We start from the raw sequence: 20,891 nt of genomic DNA on the forward strand, positions 1-20,891 counted from the left end.
CTCACTTGGGGAGCTTTGGAACAGCAGACATCACGCATACTGAACACATAGTGAACATGTTTTATTGGCATGTTTCAGAAGTGCTGCGTCATTTTGTGACCCTAAAGTCAAAACAACAACAAGAGGCAGCTTGATGTGTTTGGCGTGGATTTTCCCTCGTGACAGAGAACAATAACCCAGAGTGTAATGTGGTTCACACTCTACATACTGTAAGACAGATGAGAGAATATTCAAGATGTCAACCAGCTATATTAGGGCCGTACCAAATAGTCTGAGGTTTCATTCCACCTCTAAATCAACATACAAATGCTGGGCAGCTTTTTTTTTTCTTTTTTTTGCATGTCTATTCATTCTGTTTGAACTTGGTTTTTGCACAGTTTCAAATGAAGGCTACACTAATATATTAGTATTACACTATTTCTAGAATCTGATTCCAGTGGTGGCTGTGTAGATCTTTAAGACCAACTTATTACAGACGATTCACTACAATTCACGATTTTGCAGCCCCTCGCTATGTAGAGGAAATCACACACTTACTGACATACTGTAGATTTATTGTGCAAGACACCAAAATGTACCACAAGGTATGACTCTGACGATAAATCAGCTTGAAGTGCTCTCTTCAGCTGATTTTAGGTCAGCTACTGTTCAGCTGTGGCCCTCGATTCATTTACCTGGTTGTAACAAGTGAGCACTCCAGTGGCATAGATGGGGACTGTTGCTTTGGTGAGAATATCATTCCCTGCTGAGGCATCTGAGAGGGGAATGAAACAGAACAGGTAAAACGAGAATACAAATCTAACTGCAGCTAATAAAATTTTAAAAAGTAGTTGTTGCATTTTTCTCCATCAAGCCAGAGCTGCTATCAAACACCATTACAGCTGTGCTGGACATGTCACGTGAATTACCATCATCTGTTTTTGCCCAATTAATCCTGGAAATACACCAACGTGCAACACGCTGGGCCTTTTATATTTTGCGATAGGCATTCGGTAACGTGACTGTGTCTGTGACAATGTGTCTACAGCATACATTATATTATTGTGGTTTTGCAAAAATCTACTGGAAAGGACCGCAATGTAAGGTCACAATGACTTAAACACAGACAGGATACAAAACACATTTCATAAATGGCCACAATACCAAAGCTAAATCACTTGGCAGCCAGCTGAGACCAAGCACCTCTTATAACTACAGAAACATGTCCGGAAAAAAAAAAAAAAAAAAAAAAAAAAAAAAAGGAAGGGAAACACCCATAACTGACTCCAAATAACTTGTTTACATCAACAGTGTCTGCGTCTGAACTCCACCTACCAAAATTCTCTGGAGGGAGCTGAGAAAATCTGACAACAAATGGCCATCTGTGTATATGTGTAGGTTCAATCTGCACTCACCAACATTCTCTTCAGAGAGTCGCAGGATCTCTTGGAACTGCGGTTTGACCTGAAAAGGTCGTGAGGATAAACATAATGTCATCACTACACTTCTAGATACCATTGACATTTACTGCGAAGCACTATTTTAAGCACAGTGCTCAATACCTGGAATAGATTTCTGATGAATATCTTTACGAGGTCAGAGAGAGGGACAGTGGTTACAACCACTGCTCCTGGACTTATAGTGAACTCCTGAGAAATACACAATCCACTGTCTGCTCTTGAACGCTACTGTTAAGAATAATGTCAACTGCAGACCCTTTGCACATTCGTAACTCCCTACATTACTCACACTTAAAAGTTTACTCTATAGCTTGCAAATAAATACCTCTGACATCGACAAACAATCAGCCTTTTGCATCATTGCTGACAGGTGACTGTGTTGTATAAGACTACTGTACACATCAGTCAACTCAGGAGCGAAAGTGAAGAAAGGCAAACAAAAAATAGTGCATGCATTTTGAAAATGGATTACATCATTCAGCAATTAGAAAATCTGTGGGATCTTTTTGGATTTTTAAGTACAAGGAGGGGGGTTGAGATAAGTTGAACTGTGAGAGACAGCGCCTGTTGAGACCAGAGTGCTGCGGTACCAGTTTTCGTATTCTCGGGCGACGAGTCGTATGATTTTACCTTAGCGTTGGTAAAAATCTTGCCGAAGGTGCGGCAGAACCTCCAGAAGAAGCGAGAGAACTCGTGAACGCAGGTCGACGACGTCACATTGATGCGACCCACGATCTCAATGAGCTGAGGAAGGCTGGAGACAAAGCGGACAGATAATCAGCATGCATGTGACTGTTTGCATATGCCTTTGTGTACAAAGCTGCCTGTATACAGACATGTCTTCACACTTTCCTGTGTGTGTGTGTGTGTGTGTGTGTGTGTGTGGGAAAGCATTTCTCACAGTTGGTTGACCACCCATAGCAGGCTGTCCCAGCCGGTGGTTCCTTCATGCTCTAGCTGGTGGTCGTAGAGTAGCAGCAGGGCACTCAGCATCTCTCTGCTGCCGATGATGGTTGCCACGTCCTGGAGGGGAGAAGCTGGCCGGGGGAAGCGGGTCACTGCAGGACCAAAGACGCAGGGGCAGAACGGAAACTCAGGGAATGCACTGCTTTAAGAATTACTACTTCTATTTGACTTCTCCTTGTGTGTGTGTGTGTGTGTGGTTGTCCTACCCTCTATTGCAGGTATGTCTCCGTGGAGTTTGGCTCTGCTGGTGAAGGGTGCGTTCTGCAGCACCACAGCAAACAGAGGAGGGATGAGAGACTGCAGGGCCGACAGGAACACGTGTAGCTTGTGTTCATCCAGACCGTGTTCTCCTTGCTGCAGAAAGAGAGAGGAAAGTTCTCCTTACAATTTACATTTATCTATCTTAACAAGGCTTTTCTGGTGCAAACAGCAAACTCAATTTTTATCATCAAGAAGGGATGGGAAAGATTCTCAGGTTTTAGGTCCAGCAAAGAAGTTAGAAGCGCACAGACACTTACCGTAAGGAGCTTCTCTATACGTGCCAACAGAGAAGGGATGAGCGCAGACTGCAGGGTGCCCAGCTCTGTGGTCCAGGCAGCAAAGGCGGGAATGAAGACCTGGTGGACTGCGCTGACCACCCGCTCCGATGGGTCCCCAAGTGAAAGCAGCATCAGCTCAAAACCCTGGAAGACAAGCACAAAGAATTACTGTTTTTTACATTGTTGCTGCAACACTGTCTAAAAACAATTTTAAGAAACAGAAAATAGAACATTCTGACACATTTCCTCTCTCAAAGCATACCTGGGAGTACTTGTCAGGGTCATCAATGTAACCCATGATAATCCCCAGACTCTTGACCACAGCCTCCCTGACCATGTCAGCCTTGTCCTCAGCCAGCATCTGCTGCAACATGGACAACACCAAGGAGCTACGGATCTCCTTCTGCAGGGGCAGAAAGCAGGATTAGATTTTGATTTTTGTAATATACGTGCATGCAAAATCTCTTTTTTTTACTGCTGTGAGCACAACATGTTCTTACAGGCAGGTATGGTGCTAAGGCTCCACAGGATTCTGCCACCAACAATCTCCTCTCTGGATATTTGTGGTTTATCTGCAGAAGAAGAGAGCGTTTAGAGGGAAAAGTGCTGAGAGAAACACGGCAACAGAAGTTGAAAGGAGTAGAGAAGCAGACTGGAGGGCAGCCACCGTGGAATGGAAACAACTCCTGTATCATCAACACGCTGACCCTGTGGAAACCGCTACTGGTCTTTCTAGTCTGATTCTCAGCCTCCAAACTGCTGGCAGCTGTTGTTGCCATGCATGTGCCGCATGAGGTGACACAGGTGGCGATGAAAACAAAACTGATATCACATTGAAGTCAGGGACACCATGGAGGTAATGATAGTGATAGTTCTGAATTAGCTTATGCAATTACAGCAACAATGAACGGTATGCTCAATGCAAGACACAACTGAGATCTTTATTCTAATATATTGTAGGATGGAATATTTTTGCAGAGCAAAGTAAAAACAATTAAAATAGGCATGGTTAACATTAATGCTCTAGTCTTTGTACTGAAATAGAACATAGAAAAGCACCGGCATTGCATTTTTTTAACAGGTGTAGGCAAAGCCCCCTCTGTATTACCATGGAGAATCAGTGGCAGCACATTCAATAACAAAGGCCACCTGCAGTGTATGTGCTGTACCTGTTCCCAGCACTGAGGAAGTAGTTCGGCCTCGACTCGTGTGGGACCCACGTGCCTCGCAAACGCAACGCACCCCGTCAAGATCATTTGTCTTTGGAAACACAGAAACACATGAGAAGACACGGCCGGAAAGATTGATTGTTTTGCCTTCTCTTAATGCTAAACAGTAAGATCCACCAGCACGATAAACTGCATGCATGTTAGTTCTGTCTACACACACAAACATACACACCTCTGCTCATCGTCTGGTCTCTTGATGAGGTTAAAGAGGATGTGGAGGAGCTGGTCTCTTTCTTTAGGCTCTGGGTGAAGGCAGGCGGTGCACAGGATGAGTGGGATCAACTCCTGAAGGAGAAATGAGGACAGAGAAACAGAGAGAGAAGTGGCATCAGTTTACTTTGCATTAAGGAGAGTGAGGTCGAAACACGCAGGGAGAGGACGGTCGGTAGCGGTCAAGCAGGCCCAAGGTCTATGGAGGACGGGGGATAGGAAAGGGGGAGAAGGGGTTTGTTAAAAAGAGGAGAGAAAGTGGGAAAGTCACAGGGAGAAAGTAACACAGGGGGTCACCTTTGAAACCAACAGGAGTCCGTCAGAAAACATGCTTACCTTCAAAACCTTGGACTCATTTAGCTTTGGAGTCACACATACACAGTACAATTAGAGCCACGTCCTGCAGAAACTTACATACTGACACAGCTGCATATAGACAGACACACATATACATATTACACTAGCTCCCCTACTACAACAAAGCTTTATCCCAGAGTTCACACAGAGTTTATGGACCTTCCAGCCAGAGGGGAGAGAGCTCAGCCGCCCTTGATACAGGGCCTCCATGGCCAAATTGTGGTCAGCCCTAAATTCCCGCCACACACACCCAAATTAGAGAGTGCACACAGAGTTAAAAATATGTTTTTTTTTTTTCAAAAAAGAAAAAAAAATCTGTTTTTTTCCAGGAAGATATCATATGTTCTTGCCAAGCGCTGGAAGAACAAGCAAAACCCCAACGCTGGATGGACATATGGACCTGACAGAGACGCGTAAAGATAGGCTGTGATGAGTCACTCGCTCAACCCTGGACAAACCCTCTGAAGTTGGTGCCATGTTGGCTATATTTTCAGGAGTAAAAATATGGCATTTAAGAATCAGAGGGTCGTTTTAAGTGGTTGCATGACAAGTTCAATAGGGGTGAAATTTAGCTCAGGCGTCAAAAAGCAGCAAAAGCCTTCAAATGAACTGAATTCAGTCCAATTTAACTGTCAAATTCAATTATCCTCTGACCTGGCCTCAAAAAAATACCATACAAGAGGCATTTCTGGAGACTTACAGTACCAGCACTGGCCTGATAAAACAAATAAAGGAATTCATAAACAGCACACATCTGAAAAGCCAGAACCCACGCTAACCTTGTTCTATTTCTGTGTGAACGCCTGTGTTTCTGATGTGAAGACTCCTTCAGGAGGTTAAACATCTGACCAGCCCTGGATAAACATTGTGGGCAGGTGGAGTGGACAGCGCGACGCCAGCACCCAGAGGCGAAGGGGGCCTGATGCTTTACTTCAAAGAGCAGAGCTACTGCAAAAGGCCCACTATGGGCATCCAAAGGTGGCACTTTTGGATTCTGATGCCCAACACCCACATTCCACCTTAACAGCTCTTACCAAATCTTTAATTATTATCAAATTTACAGATTACTGTCTCACATTTAAAAGAATCAAATGAAGTGAATAAGTGCTGGTGTTAACGTCAATCAAATGAAAATACAGGAAACTCTCTGATACAGTGAAGCTTAATTAAATATTCATACTACACGATAACACAACCCTTACAATGTTTTATGTATTATATATCTGATCTATGATCTGACTTGCCACGCAGGCTTCCCTCCTCCAGATGTCTGTTGTTTTCAGTGACTTTTCTCTTTGTCTGATGTCTGTCACCTGAGTTATACCTTAACTTCTAATCTCTTGTCTTGGACCAGTGCTGATAAAACTGTCAATGGTCTTTGTCTTGCCAGTAGTTCGTTAAAGATCACAGTCAATCCGGGCGGCAGAAAAAGGAAGTCGATCATTCCATCTTATATTTACTCTCTTTATAGCTATACTACTCCTTTGGAAAAACAAGACAAACCCTTTTGTTTATATTACATGGAATTAAGTAGCAAATGACCACAGATTAAGCCTTTATCCCCAAAAGACAAAGGAAAACACAGGGAATACAGAGCTAAAGAGAATGTACATCACACTGAGCTACAGTGCAGCAAGCTATATTGAAGAAAAACATTATGTTTAATGATTTACAAAGTCTGATATTACAGCCAGGTGGCAGGCAGAGTTTCAATGCATCATTCCACCGTTTCAAGTCAAACACCTCTTGCTCTTAAGTGGGTGTCACATTCAAACAACAACAAGGTGTGTCCCCAGGCTCGTGGTGGTTCGAGAGCTTCAGGTTTCAAGATGGAAGCAGCTGTGTGTGTACCCACTGTCATAGCTGGTGTATCTAACGGACACGGAGCAAAGTCCACACCTCTCAAGAAGTCACTCATTCGTGCACTCAGCTCAGTGTGCTTTTTGATTTTGCAAAGAGATTAAGTTCTCCATAACTGTAGTGTCTGATTAAAATAACATGACCATAATGATATGCAAAGCAGCCCGACTGAGAACTACTCCGACCAGACTTACCTCTTTCCAGCTCTCCATTTTGTGTCCTATCAAGTTACAACAATCCATGCGCAAAATTCGGGCGCATGGTGTTTGTACACACGAGGGCACACACAAACACAAGTTGCATGCAAGCAGTTACACGTAGGCAGGACACCTGTGCAGGTGTCTGCATTACAGCTTGCAAGAAGTAATAGCTTGTTAATGCTTAAACAAAAAATCTCCTTCCCTCGTTTTCTCAGAGGACGCTAACATTCAACTTGGGATAATGTTCCCTTAACAGTTCTAGAAGAAAAGCTGGTTTACAGCACACCTTATATCAAGGAAACCCACTTATCTTTGGATTTATTTAGTCATAAAAATATAGCATAAAGCTTCTTTTAAATAGGCTGCTAGAAAATGTTATGAGATTAGTTATTGCAATCACTTAAGAATATCAAAAGCTGCTTAAATTGATTAGAGTTGCAGCAAATAAAAACAGACAGGGAACACATCAGAAAAGGATAGAGTAAAGGTACACTGGGTTTAAGTGACATACAGTACAAGACCCACCTTAGGCTAAAACTGCTTACCCCAGGCCATCCTTTCATGTTGGTTCATATTTTAGCAATAAATCAATTATTCAAATTTACTTTTATGACGACAGTCATGAGCACTTCATGTCAGAGCTACTGCTTATTAAAAAAAGAATAATTCTGGCAAGTCAGACCCTGTGCGACAGCAGTTGTAGCCAACAGGAGCTGAACGTCATGCAGATGAGTGCGTGAAAGACTCACCTGGCAAAGATGTGCAACCATTCTCTAGAAGAGAGGCATGCATGAGAGTGAGAGAATGAGTGAGACGAAAAGAGAAGAATAAAAATAAAACCAGTGAAGGCAAACAGGACACCAAAACGCGAGTGGGGGGGGGCAAAAACAGCAGAGGAGAACGGATGATAACACTGGTGAAAACATAACGGCGTCAGACAAATAGGGTGAAATTCCCAAACAATAGATAGACACAGGTCAGCTGGGTATTAGCAGGTTTAAAAATGTCTGTTTAGCACTGCAAAATTCTAAATGAGCTCTTTATTCAGCTTGCTGGTGAAGCACAATCTGCAAAGGACAACAAGGATAAAGGTGCTAAGTGCAGCTTTAGTACATTACATTCAAGACATTAGTGTGATGATCAAAAACAAAGCAGCTATTGCGCCAATTAGAGCAATGCCAAGACGACTGGCAGCCTCGCCTTGCGGCACAAACCAAGAAGAGGGTGGTGCTCTTTCAAAGCAAACAGACCTAAATATTTCACACAATGGCAGGTGGTGAAATGGGTGAACCAACAGCACTTTTAAAAAAATCACTTTCAGCATGTTTTTACCCTTCAGCAAAGCTACAAAGAAAGATTCTGACTAGAGATGCAACATCCACGTTTTCATGAGGTTCGTGAAGAACGTGGTATCTGGCACTGAACTGACTACATAAATCGAATGGGATAAGATAATATGTGTTATATTGGTGTTATCTTGACATTCATTTACAAAGGTATCACACCAACGAATGATTATGCTACACATAGCACCATGACACTTAAAGGCTGTTTAGAATCGGTTCACTGCCCATCCACAAAGACACTGTTTGGATGGGAAGTTGCAAGCTGAAGATGACTGCGCTCCCTGCAGCTCTCCCTAAATTTCCCCCCTGCTTCGCCTTGCTGCTGTGTGTGTATCTATTGGACATGAAAGAAGCCTGTGATGGTGACAATAATGAGCGGGATACAGGGAGAGGAGGAAGATGAGCAGGAGGAGCGGCAGAAGCAGGGTTACCTCTCGTTTAGCAAGAAGCACATTAGGGACAATGTGAGGGAGACAGCGGCCCAGCATCAGCATCACACTCTCCTCGCTGTCTGCTATACGAGACACCTGGAAATGAGAGACATTACTACATTATTGTATATGCCACAACAGGACAGGTTTTACAAAGTCTTCATGAAAGAGCGTGTGAGCTGACCTCTGCTCCGAGGCGGCTGTCGGAGCACATTCTGCAGAAGGACAGCAGGGCTTGCAGGAAGGCCGGGGATAACTTCCTGCAATACCACAAACAACAAGATACCAAAAACAGTCACTACAGTCTGGACCGCTTAATCTGTACTCCACGAGTAGAGATCGCCCTGACCACTGAATGACTGAGGATTGGACGGGGCCACCCTGCCAGAGAGCTTTGTGCTGTCACTCTCCCATGTCAATGCTGTGTATTTCAGTGCAATGAGAAAATACATATATCTATAGATAGATGGAGTTTGGCTACGTTGCAGCAACACTGGCCCCTGTTCAATTGCAAATGGTTTTAACTGGATTTTGCTCCTGATGGAACGGCACAAGAATCTAAAGGTTTCAAAAGGGAAATATATGAGTGGTATATGTTGGAAACACAGCTTTCCATTGACTGGATGATAAATTAGCTGTTGGTGCAGCAAACATAATGAAATGTTTATAAATGACCAAAAGCCAAATGTTCACTTCCTACAAGGACTGCTATGTGTTCTCAGGAAATGAAGTGAGTTGCATTTTCACACAAGAGGGCAGCCTTTCACATAAGAAGTTCTGCTGTGCTGTCCATTGTGGCTACATTGACTGATAACTACCTCCATCTAGTGGCTACGTTTAGTAACTACACTGAGAAGAGCAGTTTGGCTGCAAGAAGTAGGTACTAAGTATTCTGATGGTTATTTTGTGCTTTCCTGACAAACTGCACTATTAACACAAGGATTGTGTTTCTATCTTTCTATGCAGGATGAATAAAGAATACTTTGGATAGTTTGGATACTTGAAAGCTGCAGATATTTGTTTACATTTTTTAAGTTTTCTGAACGGTTGAATTTCCACCCACCTGTTAGGTTGATCAAACTGGACGGGAGGCCGGCTTTTAAGCTTGTTGTGGGACTGTGGGTGGGCATGTGATGTGTTCTGAGTAGAGGGGGGGTCCAGGACAGTTTCAGGCTCCGAAACCCCCCGGATGTCCAGATACTGGCCGTTATCTGTAGGAGGCTGAGGGTAAAACTAGATTAGGTCTAGGGGTTTAAGGCCTTTTGCCAAATGACATCAAGAAACCTGCAAGTTCGCTGGAAGCACTTAAGTGAGTTTTAAGGGTCTTTTTTTATTCTTATTACAGAACACTAGTCTGCGCATTAGATATTCAAAGTGACCACATACCACAGAGAGAGGGTCAGTGGAAGAAGCGTTGGTGGTGGAGGAGGAGCAGGGGTTGGGCGTATTCTGGGAGCCCAGGTCCAGAGTGGTTGGAGGTGGGGAGGAGACAGTCCTCTTCAGTGTCTGAATCTCACTGTGAGGTAGGGGAAAGGAGACGAGAGAGGACACTGTTAAGTTGTGGCAGAACACTCTGGCAAAATGGCTCAACAAATCTGGATTGTGGTACAGCAAATTTGTATGAATCCTGATGGTAGCAATTAAAGACTGCACATGGAAGGAAAATAAGTTCCACTAATGCATCGGAGAAGGGTTTCCTCTGTAATTTCATGCAACAGTGGTTTCCCATGCTGGTTCCACCTCATGGCCTGTTTTGGTCACAGTTACGGTAGTCATGTGGACTGAAGTGCTGAAAACAGTTTTAGATTTTAATGGATGCCTCTCATTCCCCCATGGAAAATGCTCTTGTTGTAATGGCATTTAGCTGCTATGAATAGAGAGGAACGTTTCAGCATCATAGCATACCAACAGTGGTAATATGATTAATAGCGTATAAAGCCATCTCAGCCAGCCGTACATACTGATTCACTTGTAAATTAGCACAAACATGCACTCAGGCACACACCTCTGCAGCTTCTTGAGCTGCTCAGCTAGGCTCTGCTTCTCATTGTTGAGGAGGCTTATCTGGTACTCCAACTCCTGGACGACTTCTGTCTGTTGCTAAAGAGAGACAAAAAGATTGCAGACACTTTATTACCGCAGCTCAAAAGTAGGTGCTCCAACGATAGGTCAAAACTGTTTGTGAGCTGGTGATATTTCTGACTTTACTGAAAAGAGGAACCGTAGCCTTTTACTGAAACAATGTGATTGTAGAGGCGGTAATTAACTTTTTCATCATCATCATCATCATCATTATCATTGCAATTCTGTGGACGGCCTCCACTACTCTGCTGTGATGAGTCAAAGCAATTGACCTTCAATTCAAAGAGTGTGTGCATGCACAAAAGAGCGTGAGCAAAAAGGACTGTGTGTCTCTGATAATGGAATATCAATCTCTATCTTTGGGATATCAATAATTTTCTGCTGACAAAACTTTTGATGAAGCCAAATTCAAATATCACACTGACTCACTCATTAAGGTAAAGCCGGAAATCACACCTGGACGCAAGGTAGGACTCGTGAAGAACTGCACACAGATGAATTAAACCCACACGTGTACATACACAGCCACACACAAACCTGTTGTGAGAGGTCAGGTTTCTTCGGGGGATCTTGGGCGATGCAGTTTCCTGGGAGATCGCCAAAATCCACCCCGACTGACGCGTCAACCATGTCCCGAGGAGAAGGGAGGGGGGTACCACAGTTCCTGTAGAGCTGCAACAGGTCAGGTGGTTTTGGGATGTTGAGGCCGACGTCATCCCACAACTCAAAGTCCTGGAAACCAAACAATGAAATAATATTAGCTTGTGGCAGAAGAGGGGTGGGGGGGTGGGGGTGTCCTCTACATAGACAAAGCAGGACATGATGCAAGCTCAGGACAAGACAGCTGATCTGAGTTGTTGAATTTATTTATGGTCACATGACCCCACCACTTCTCTTAGACCAGTGGCCTCATGCTTGCAAGTCTGATACCTCCCTAATTAGCCTTTGGAATAAAACGACTCTGCATTAAGAGGCAGGCAGAAGTAAATGATAAAAAAAAAGATGAACTCCATTCAGACAATTGTTATCTGTCTTTAAAGCATGCGACAGCACAGAAAAATCTTTACCTGATCGTCATTTTCATCAGAGAACGTGATGGATGAGAGTTTGTACTCATTTTTCAACAAATATTCATTCACGAGGAAGTTTAAGGCTCTTTTCTCCAGTGGGCGTATCGGCTCCTGAGGTTGAGAGGAAACAGAAGCTGTGAAATGATTCTCTCAAGACCAAGCAGTGACACCACTACAAGGGGTTTAAAGGAACACATCTAATCTCTCGATCCATTTGACAAGAGGGAAGAAATTCACAATCTTTTCATTTTCAACACTTAAAGATTCCCCACCTGAATTTCAGGACTTGACTTGAAGTTTTTTCTCTCCTGAGAGGGCACTTCGCTCTCTGAGAAATTGAGAAGATATTAGATGAGTTTGAAAGGACGCTGAGCGTTATTCATCTAGTGGAATTCTCTTGGAAAAAAAAAAAAAAAGACAGAAAGCTTTAACAAAAGAGGGTTCAGGTGGAGAAGAAGTTAAAAGTACGCCACACCTGCTGCCTGAGTCAAGTTGGCGCGCAGAGCCTGAATGGTCTCCTTTGCTTTCCGTAGCTCAAACTCCAGCACTGGACAGGAAGTGAACACACACACACACATACACACACAGGAAGTGCATCCAACCAAAGACAGGGAACAAACAAACAAAACAAAGATGGGCATGAAAAACAAAACAACCACACAAAAGATCCTAAGAGTCATAAAACAAAACAACAGAAAAAAAAAAAAAGGTTGCATGCAAATCATGGGTCTAAGGAACGCATGCAGCAGAGGATCATGGTAAAGCCGGCTGGATGACAGTCTGTTTGACAAGTGTGTGTAATGCAGAGACACACTTCTCAATGGTAGGATTTCCTGCCCTCGTTTTCCTCCCATTAATAGCACTGATGTGACTGGCCTAAAAATTGGGAGTCCAAAGTTACTTCAATTGTAGCCGAGGTGAGCAAATCTATTCCAGCTACTGAAATGTAGCCTTGATTATCTAGGAGCTGTCTGACAAAGGATTTTTCCAGGCAAATGCCTTACTACGGTAACAAGTAATTAAATCATCTGGTTTCAAGCCACTCAAAGGACAGCCACTATTACTTAACAGGCTAGGCCACTATACTATGAACAACACACTCTACGCTATGAAACTCAAGAGTCAAAATGTAATTTAGAACATGATAAATTATTGTTTTCCTTGTTTTTTCATAAAAAAAAAACTTCAATTCGTAAGCTGTCTCTGACCTCTTGTACAATCAGAAGCAGCAGACACTTGGGTAAAATGTTGATCTGCGCACTGACATTCAAAAAAGGCTAAACTAACACTGAATAAAGAAAAAGAACACACAAGATTCTTAGACACGGTAAGATTTCAAAATAAAACCACACGCAATAAGTAAGAAGCGATGGAGCAGGAAAACTGTGTTGCATGGCTGTGCACTGAAAATCTGCCCTCTGATCTGATCTGACCTTATCTGATGTCCGCAACGCTGTTACCTGGTGTTAAGGATTCAGGTTCACCATACTTCTTTATTTAAGGACTTAACATAGCAGTATGGGAAGTGCGAAAGGCAGATACAAAACTTTATTAATAATTTAATCATAATTGCAGGCTACATTCTACAATTTCCTGGAAGGTCCTTGTCAATTAGCAGTTTCCATGAATGAAGAATACTATATTTCTGCAAAAAGGAAATGTCATCAACACATTAGTTGGACTTTTCTGACAAAGTCCACCCACTCTGACTCCATCATCCCTAACCTTTCCAGCAGATTGAGAGTGCACAGGATGCAAGCGCAACAAAATGGAAAACCAAGAACTGAATAACGGGGAGAAGATTTAAAAAAAAAAATAAATAAAAATAGCAAAAAGCTAGTCTGGATGGAGTGACTTGTCCAGTATTGTTCACTGGGGTTTGATCAACGTCAGGAGAAAGCCAGAAAACCCAGAGTCAGACAGCTGGGGGCAGGCGTCTTGGCGAGAGGGACAGGTTGTTGGGGGGGGGTGGACAGAGTATGGGTGGGTAAAGAGGAAAGAGAGGAGGGGAAAGATGCCAAATTGGCAGAGTGGGCAGTGTCATTTTAAAAAAGATGCATAATTTGTAGTTGGGAGCATGGAACCAACATCTCTGCTGCATGGTTTTATCATACATTAACATACAATGTGTCTGTTTCTCATAAACTGATTAAGGCCCTAAACCATGAGCAAGTTAGTTCACTTTTTCAGGCGCACCCACCTACTTCACTTAAGCCCTCTCATTTAACAAAATAGAAATCATTTTTCTACTTTCATAATGTAATATACACATTAAATTTATTGACATTTACAATTCATAGACATGTAAAGAATCCTTTAGCAATTTCAGAAGAGACTCTAATTCTCATGCGTAGCAGTCATGAACAGTACAGAGGGGAGAAAAAACAACGTAATGTCAAAGGAAGAAAAAACACAAAGCACAAATATGTCCGTCAGTTGTGGATAGGGGCTTTTCAGGACTCACTTCAGGATTAAGTTAACATAAAATGAATTGTCCCTGCATGACAGCACTGTCCCTGTGTATGAACATTTAAGTAACAGGTTTATTCATCGGGCTGTTTTCATTTCGTCAACGATGTAAAAAGAAAAACAACACTCATCCCACAACACCTGCAAACCGACGAGACAGTCGCAACGCAGCAAATGCTCTTAAAAGCTGTTCTTAAAACCAGCGCTTTGTGATAAGGTGCCGTCTGTGTTAATGTCTTTGGCGAAAACTACTGCATCTACCGGTGTGTCACGACAGAGCCACGGAACAATGCTGAGACAGGTCCTGTACCAAAAATAACACAGACTGACTCAACAGTGTGGCAGTGGATGGGAGGAGGCACGGACACCTCCACCAAGTTCAAGACAGGAACATACTGCGTGTTGGAAGGGGAACATGAGCCGGGAATTTTTCAAATACATATTCTGTTAATTAACTTCATTTCTACCTGGCTAGTTTTAAAACTGTATAGAAACAGAACAGTACGATAGTGTGAAAACGTGTGGATAGAATGTGATCAAAAATATTCTTATTATTTTGTCGTCACTACTAAAGCAGCTCTTGCACAGCGGTGCCACTGTGACAACACCAGAACAAACACATTTTCCAATTTTGTGATGGCTTGGATTGCACTGACATCACTATTACACAGTCTTTGACGCAGCTGTCTGGTGTTATTCTCTTTGTTTCCATGCCACCCTCCCATTCTGCCACTGTCTATTCTCTGGATCGTTTGTGCATCTTTTTTTATCTCCCCTCGCTTTCGGCCCTGACGGTACGGTTCATCTTACCTGCCACCCGCTCGTCTGACTCCCGGTTGCCGTCATCCGAGTAACGGGCGAAGTCCAGAGAGTCCAAGGTGCTGATGCTGCCCGCTCGATCTAAACAGAGACGGAGACAGCAGTGAGACGAGTATGCAATCACATGCCCACACAGCTAGACAAGTCTCCTGCAGATCATAGAGCTCAAAAAATGTGACCGTGCACTGACCCTGGAGAAATGTTGCTTTATAGGGACAAGGCCAGCTACACAACAGCAGCCCCGCTGCGGTAGGTATTTCCACCAGGTTGGAAGCACGCTGACACCTGGCTTGATTTAAAGCATGGTGACTAACCACTAGGCCACTGTTCTACCAAACAGATGGAAACTTCATTGAATTCAGCGAAAAGCAGAAACCTTTAAAGGTCTATGTTGGAAGGTTATACTTCAGCCAAGAAACATATGAGTCACTGAGCATGGGGGGAAAACAAATCAATGGTAACATGTTAACTTTGCTGAGAACTTCACTTAATGAAAACACCTATTTCCAAACTGACACCTCCAAACAACCACCTCACATCTGAGTGCAGGGAAGCCAAAACTATTGTTCACTCAAACAACAGATGAAGCTGACACATAAGCAAACTTTGTGCTCCTATTTCACTGAGCTAGGCTGGCCTCGTAGCTTAGCCAGAGGTGTTAGTTTCCCTCCGCTGCAATACAAGTGCAAGATTGGCCTGTTTGTTCTCTGATATCCAGATACAGTAGAAGGTCAAGTCAAATGTAGCGTGTAGACTAGCTCAGACCATGGCGTGCTTAGCTTTGCTAAGCTAAGGAGCAGTAAATATGGATGAAATGAAGCTGAGAGTAACTGTTGGTGCACAAGTGGATATTTTGATTTACTTATAATGCTTTAGATACCACAGCAGATGTTAAAAACCTTAAATTTGGGGAGAAAAGCATATAAAGTAGATGCTTATTAGTTTGCTTGATTTATTCAAAATGTAAGAATATTCTTCAACCTTAAGTGATTAATCAGGAAAATAATCTCCAGATGAAGTGACGATGAAAATAATCGTTAGTTGCAGGCGTCGTAGTACACGTAGTGTGTGTGTCACATGTTGAAATGCATGACCATGCATCTCCACAAAGCGCACACGCTCTCAGTTCTGTGACTGCAGAGTAAGAGTGTCTCTGCATTGGCTGTGAGTGTCTGTGTGTGTGTCATTGTTCTGTCATGCTGAAATCAGGCGGGCCCCTTTTCCTGTAGAAAATGCTTCCAACTGTCCTTACTTCCAAAAATGTGTCAGGACGTTTGCTCTAAATGTTGCTACCTATTTGGTGAATCAACAGGGCTTACCACAAAAGCCAGCTATTTGGGGGTAAGTATGTTTGTATGCATGTGCGTATGAGGCAAAAAACCTGTAATTCCATATCCATGTGCAGTAGAGGCACAGATGTCTTTTGTGTGTGTTGCAAAAAAGAAAGTATTTCTTCCTGGCTGACCTTTCAGATCTGTGCCTGTGGCGTGTATTGTCTGGACTGTGATAGATCTGACACTTCAGACTGTCACCGCTTCACTGCTCCCCTGCAGGGCAGGTTGTGCTGCACACGCACACACACACACACACAAATCCATGCACAGTGTCTCTCTATGCTCTTGAGTACATGAGTGTCACCATTTCACATTCAAAAGACACGCTACAAATGAGCTAAGTGGGCCTTTCTTTGTACACTGAATTAATCAACCACTTTGTCTCTCTGGACGTTGTAATGAAAATACTAATTTCACAGAAACAATTTGGAAGCCAACAAGAGCTTTTCAGGGAAACGGGAGAAGGAGGACAAACATTATTAAGGATAGTTTTTTTCTGCTTTGGCAAGTGGAAAAACAAAGCAGGTAGAGGAGCGAGAGTTTTATCCGACAACAAAGAGATGGATTTAAAAAGAGCTGATACAAATTCAGACGAGGAGACAAGAGAGGATGAATGGTCAGGAGGTAGCCAACAAGCTCGTTTTTAATGGGAGGGATGTTTTGGCAAGCCTGTCAGCTATTTAGAGAACATAAATAGGATGGAAGAAAGGGGCACACATTACAAATGATGCACAGACAAACCTGCACGCATCCATTTGTCTCGCAATACCAGGATTCTAAAAATATGAAATTCAACACTGAATAGCCCTGTGTATTTAAACTCAGCATATGATTAATATCTGCAACATGGTGAACTAGGCTTTATATGAGCAAATATGAATTTCACACATGTAGGTAACAGCAAATAAATAAGAAATATGCACTTGGATGCACAACACTTACATGTGCATGCATAGAACCACCTGCATCCATCCGCAGACACACACACACAGAGGTTAATGAAAGGCAGACTGTTATGAACAGCCAGCCAGTTGGAGCTGGTCCAGAACTATGGAGCCTGGCCAGCACTTCAATAACATTATTACATATATCGCCCTCTCACGCACAATACCAGCTCCCTGGACCAGACATAGGAGCGAGCGGAGAGACATTAGAAAGTGAGGAAGAATTGGGGAAAAAGAGAGCGCATGTGTGGTTAGGCCAAAGGAGGAAGAGGGACACCTGCTAGGGTCGTTTCAACAAGTCGGCAATGACTACCTCACAAACTTTCGCTGTGATGGAAGTGGTGTGTGGTTGATCTGGATTGCCACTGAGCTAGATTTACAGACATGCAACAGGAAGGGCACAAAAATAGTAGTAACAAATAAACTAACCGATCTTATGATGGGAAACTACTATGTGACCTATTTGCGGGTGCAGGAGGTAGGTGCCTGCAACTACAAATTAACTTTCAGATTTACTTCCTGGTATCCCACGCTATCTCTTCTGTGTCAAACCACGAAAACTCCTTACATGTGGCAGCTTACTGTCAACCTTCCACTTGGCAAATTAACTGACTCGCATGCTACCTTAAAAGCTCCTGCCGTCATATGAGCAAGAAACTACCTGAGCAGCCAATGATGGGCGTAGAGAGGCTCATTCATGCCTCTTTGCTGCAAATTAGCAAGGCGGTGAGAGATGCCTTGCTGAGTCATGTGGCTTAGAGCAACAGCTGCACATATGATGCTGCTCGTAACACAGTCATTATCCATACACATGCTCACTGCAATCATCAGCTTCCAGCTAACAGTCACCGATTGTGCATTCATAACGATTGCATCAATGACACTTCTAGTTGGTAAGATCTATTGTGTGTGCTTGTATTTTCCTTCTGCAGAGAATACGATGATACACAGATACATTTAGATTATCAGAAGAATCAGAACCCTCACCAAATATCTGAACAATGCTATTAAAACAGCTGTAGACCAGTCATAGGATGTTTAGGCATTGAACAGATTACAGTCCTCAAGAATCAGATAGTCACAAGCAAGTTAGTGAATGCATCCTTACTGTTTGAAAAATCATACTGCAAACTGTCTGTCTAAACAGCAAGCTTTTCTGTCAACGAATCGGGTAGAAGACATTCGATCGGTATCCCTCCCTCCTCAACAACTACTTTCTTTTGTCCTTCAAACACGAGGACAAAGATCAGTCCTGTGATCACATGAGGTCTTGGCTATCAGATTGTGCTGGAAAGAGAAGTGACATTGCCTTGGGCTGAGTCCCTCGCTTTCTCTCTCATCGACTCCCATCAGCTGCTTCATATTTTACTCTATGTGCATACAGTGGATTTGACTTATAGTGAGTTTCGGTTTCATATTTGTATTAACCTGTACTTTCATCAATAGCTAATGAGACTGAGATTACTCTTTCTCCATGACCTTCCTGTCAGTTTCACAACAGGGGAGCTGTCAAGTCCTGTCACGCCTTTCGAAGGCATCATCATAAAACATTTATTCTGTTACCATGCTCCAAACCTTTTGGGGGTTCGTGTGGTAATGCAACCACCAGACCTTTGCAACTGACACACACAGCTCACGGTTGTCTGTCTTTGCTGCTGTGGTCTCTGATATGTATATAGAGCCAGTCTACCTCAAATGTTTTTAATTCTACAGGGTGCGGTTTCATACTGACAGGCAAGGGTTGCAGTGAATTTGACATCGGCTGCCATCTGCTATCTGCTACAGCCTCTGGCCCCTAGCCTCGGACCCACACTCAGTCTCCTGAGACATCAGGTCGTTGTCCGTTGCTACTGTATCCAAATGAGGGAAAAGAAATCTTCTGATTGTAAAACCACATCCCCTCTTTCCTCAGCTTTTATTTATATGCTGTGGCTGCCTCAGCTGGAAAACTGCCAAATGTTTATACAATGAAAATTCATAATCTGGCCTGGCAGCTCAGCCTGCAACAAAAAAGAAAAAAATTGCAATTGCAGTCAGTGCGGTGCTGTAATGTAAATACTCTGAACCATTTGGAAACTAAACACTGATTTGAATCCTGGAATTGATGAGGAGCAAAGCCTGAATGAATGGCCAGTATTACTGCTGCACACCTACTAAAAACTGTGACAGGAAACACAACAGGCCCAGTTCACTCTCCCTCGATCCTGACAGCATGTACCATAGCCAATTCTGGCAGATACTGATAGCAATATTTATTTTGTTCATTTCAAACTACAGCACAAGTGGCAAATCACATCCAGTGGTGTGATATGGCACTTTATCGACAAGATGCCAAGAGCATGTGCTTTCACAGAGACTGATAACATAAATAAATAGCAAATGCCTAATTTTTCAGGGCTGTTTGTATATCTACTGCTGCCCGTCCGTTTCTGATTATTTAAAAGATATGGTAAGTGTGTAACCACCCATTTGGGTCAGTCACTGACACTGTTCCTATCCTTTCTCTCCTGGAGCTCAGACAATGATACTTTGACGAGAGAGATCCAATCACTGCAGTGGGGAATACCAAGCTGAATCATGTCCATTAAAACCTAAGAGTCGTTAAGAGGATCCAATTTAGAAAAATGTGCAGACAAGGGCATTTTATAATACACATCATCACTTTCAAGTCACATACAATCCCCTAACAGTTCATATACTTGTGCAAGACTTTGAGAAGCTCAATGGTGCATCCCCCCCCCCCCCCCCCCCCCTTTGTAGCTCTCTGTTGTTGCTATGTTGCTAATGTGCTACTTTTAAAGCAGAGGAAGCCTTATTGAGCTTTATGGTGACTTCAGCTTTACATGCAGGTCCGTTTTAAGTGTAAATAGATTTGCTCCACTCACCTCCGTGACATAAGGCCACAAGAAAAGGTTTTGCCACTTGTATTCCATTTAATGCAAATGGCTCATGCTTTCCCACAGTTGAGGTAAAGTTTATGGTAATGCTACTCCTGCTGCTCTATGCCAGGCTTTATTTACTTGTGGCGTGGACTGACACCATGGTTACAATTTGCGTTGCATGTTTATTCATGGTCAGACTTTTCAGCTGCCATATAATGCTGCAGGTTATTCCATCAAATAAGTCCTGTAAGTGGACGAGGGTGATGAAGATATACAGCACAACCTGGAGCAGTGAAACAAAGCAATATTTATCTCCCTGGTCTGGTGGAAACTTCCAGGTACAGAGCAACAAATCCACTTACAAGCCTCCTAAGCAAGGTGATGTAGGTTCAAACCCCATTCAGGATATACAGTGCCCTGCTGAAAATAATGCTTTAGCAAAGCGCTATGTTCCTACCAATTGTAGATTTCTCTTCAATCTCAAAATTGCTTTATTGACATGGCCAAAGTGAAATAAAATATTGCAACAGGAGGATGTACGACCCTTCTCATCTTCTTCTCGTCTCCTTTTCCTTTTCTGCGCTTATCTGACCTCTGACCTCCCTCAGGCCAACAGGAAAGAGGAACGTGTATTTTCGTACAGGGCTCAATAACACTCGAATGATCCTTATACGTAAGATAGGTATGTCATAATATCACGCATTCTTCTCACCC

At 43.0% G+C, this 20,891-nt stretch overlaps 1 protein-coding gene across 4 annotated transcripts in view; it reads right to left on the reverse strand.

Moving 5' to 3' along the window:
• The window catches only part of relch (RAB11 binding and LisH domain, coiled-coil and HEAT repeat containing), a 33,629-nt gene that overhangs the window by 11,974 nt on the left and 764 nt on the right, over positions 1-20,891 (reverse strand). For 2 of the 4 annotated variants that reach the window (XM_041961302.1, XM_041961301.1), the window contains exons 2-22: positions 15,009-15,098; positions 12,205-12,276; positions 12,002-12,057; positions 11,727-11,840; positions 11,197-11,391; positions 10,583-10,677; positions 9,964-10,093; positions 9,641-9,798; positions 8,762-8,837; positions 8,578-8,673; positions 7,550-7,573; positions 4,346-4,458; positions 4,114-4,204; positions 3,445-3,516; positions 3,207-3,347; positions 2,924-3,088; positions 2,612-2,759; positions 2,341-2,497; positions 2,070-2,193; positions 1,395-1,443; positions 675-754 (exon numbers count right to left, since the gene is read on the reverse strand). In XM_041961302.1, the coding sequence (XP_041817236.1) occupies positions 675-754; positions 1,395-1,443; positions 2,070-2,193; positions 2,341-2,497; positions 2,612-2,759; positions 2,924-3,088; positions 3,207-3,347; positions 3,445-3,516; positions 4,114-4,204; positions 4,346-4,458; positions 7,550-7,573; positions 8,578-8,673; positions 8,762-8,837; positions 9,641-9,798; positions 9,964-10,093; positions 10,583-10,677; positions 11,197-11,391; positions 11,727-11,840; positions 12,002-12,057; positions 12,205-12,276; positions 15,009-15,098 (2,246 nt within the window). The remainder of the gene's footprint in view (positions 1-674; positions 755-1,394; positions 1,444-2,069; positions 2,194-2,340; positions 2,498-2,611; positions 2,760-2,923; positions 3,089-3,206; positions 3,348-3,444; positions 3,517-4,113; positions 4,205-4,345; positions 4,459-7,549; positions 7,574-8,577; positions 8,674-8,761; positions 8,838-9,640; positions 9,799-9,963; positions 10,094-10,582; positions 10,678-11,196; positions 11,392-11,726; positions 11,841-12,001; positions 12,058-12,204; positions 12,277-15,008; positions 15,099-20,891) is intronic. The other 2 variants (XM_041961304.1, XM_041961303.1) reach the window with 1 other exon arrangement.

Source organism: Chelmon rostratus, chromosome 20, assembly GCF_017976325.1.
Source record: "Chelmon rostratus isolate fCheRos1 chromosome 20, fCheRos1.pri, whole genome shotgun sequence".
Lineage (NCBI taxonomy): Eukaryota > Metazoa > Chordata > Actinopteri > Chaetodontiformes > Chaetodontidae > Chelmon > Chelmon rostratus.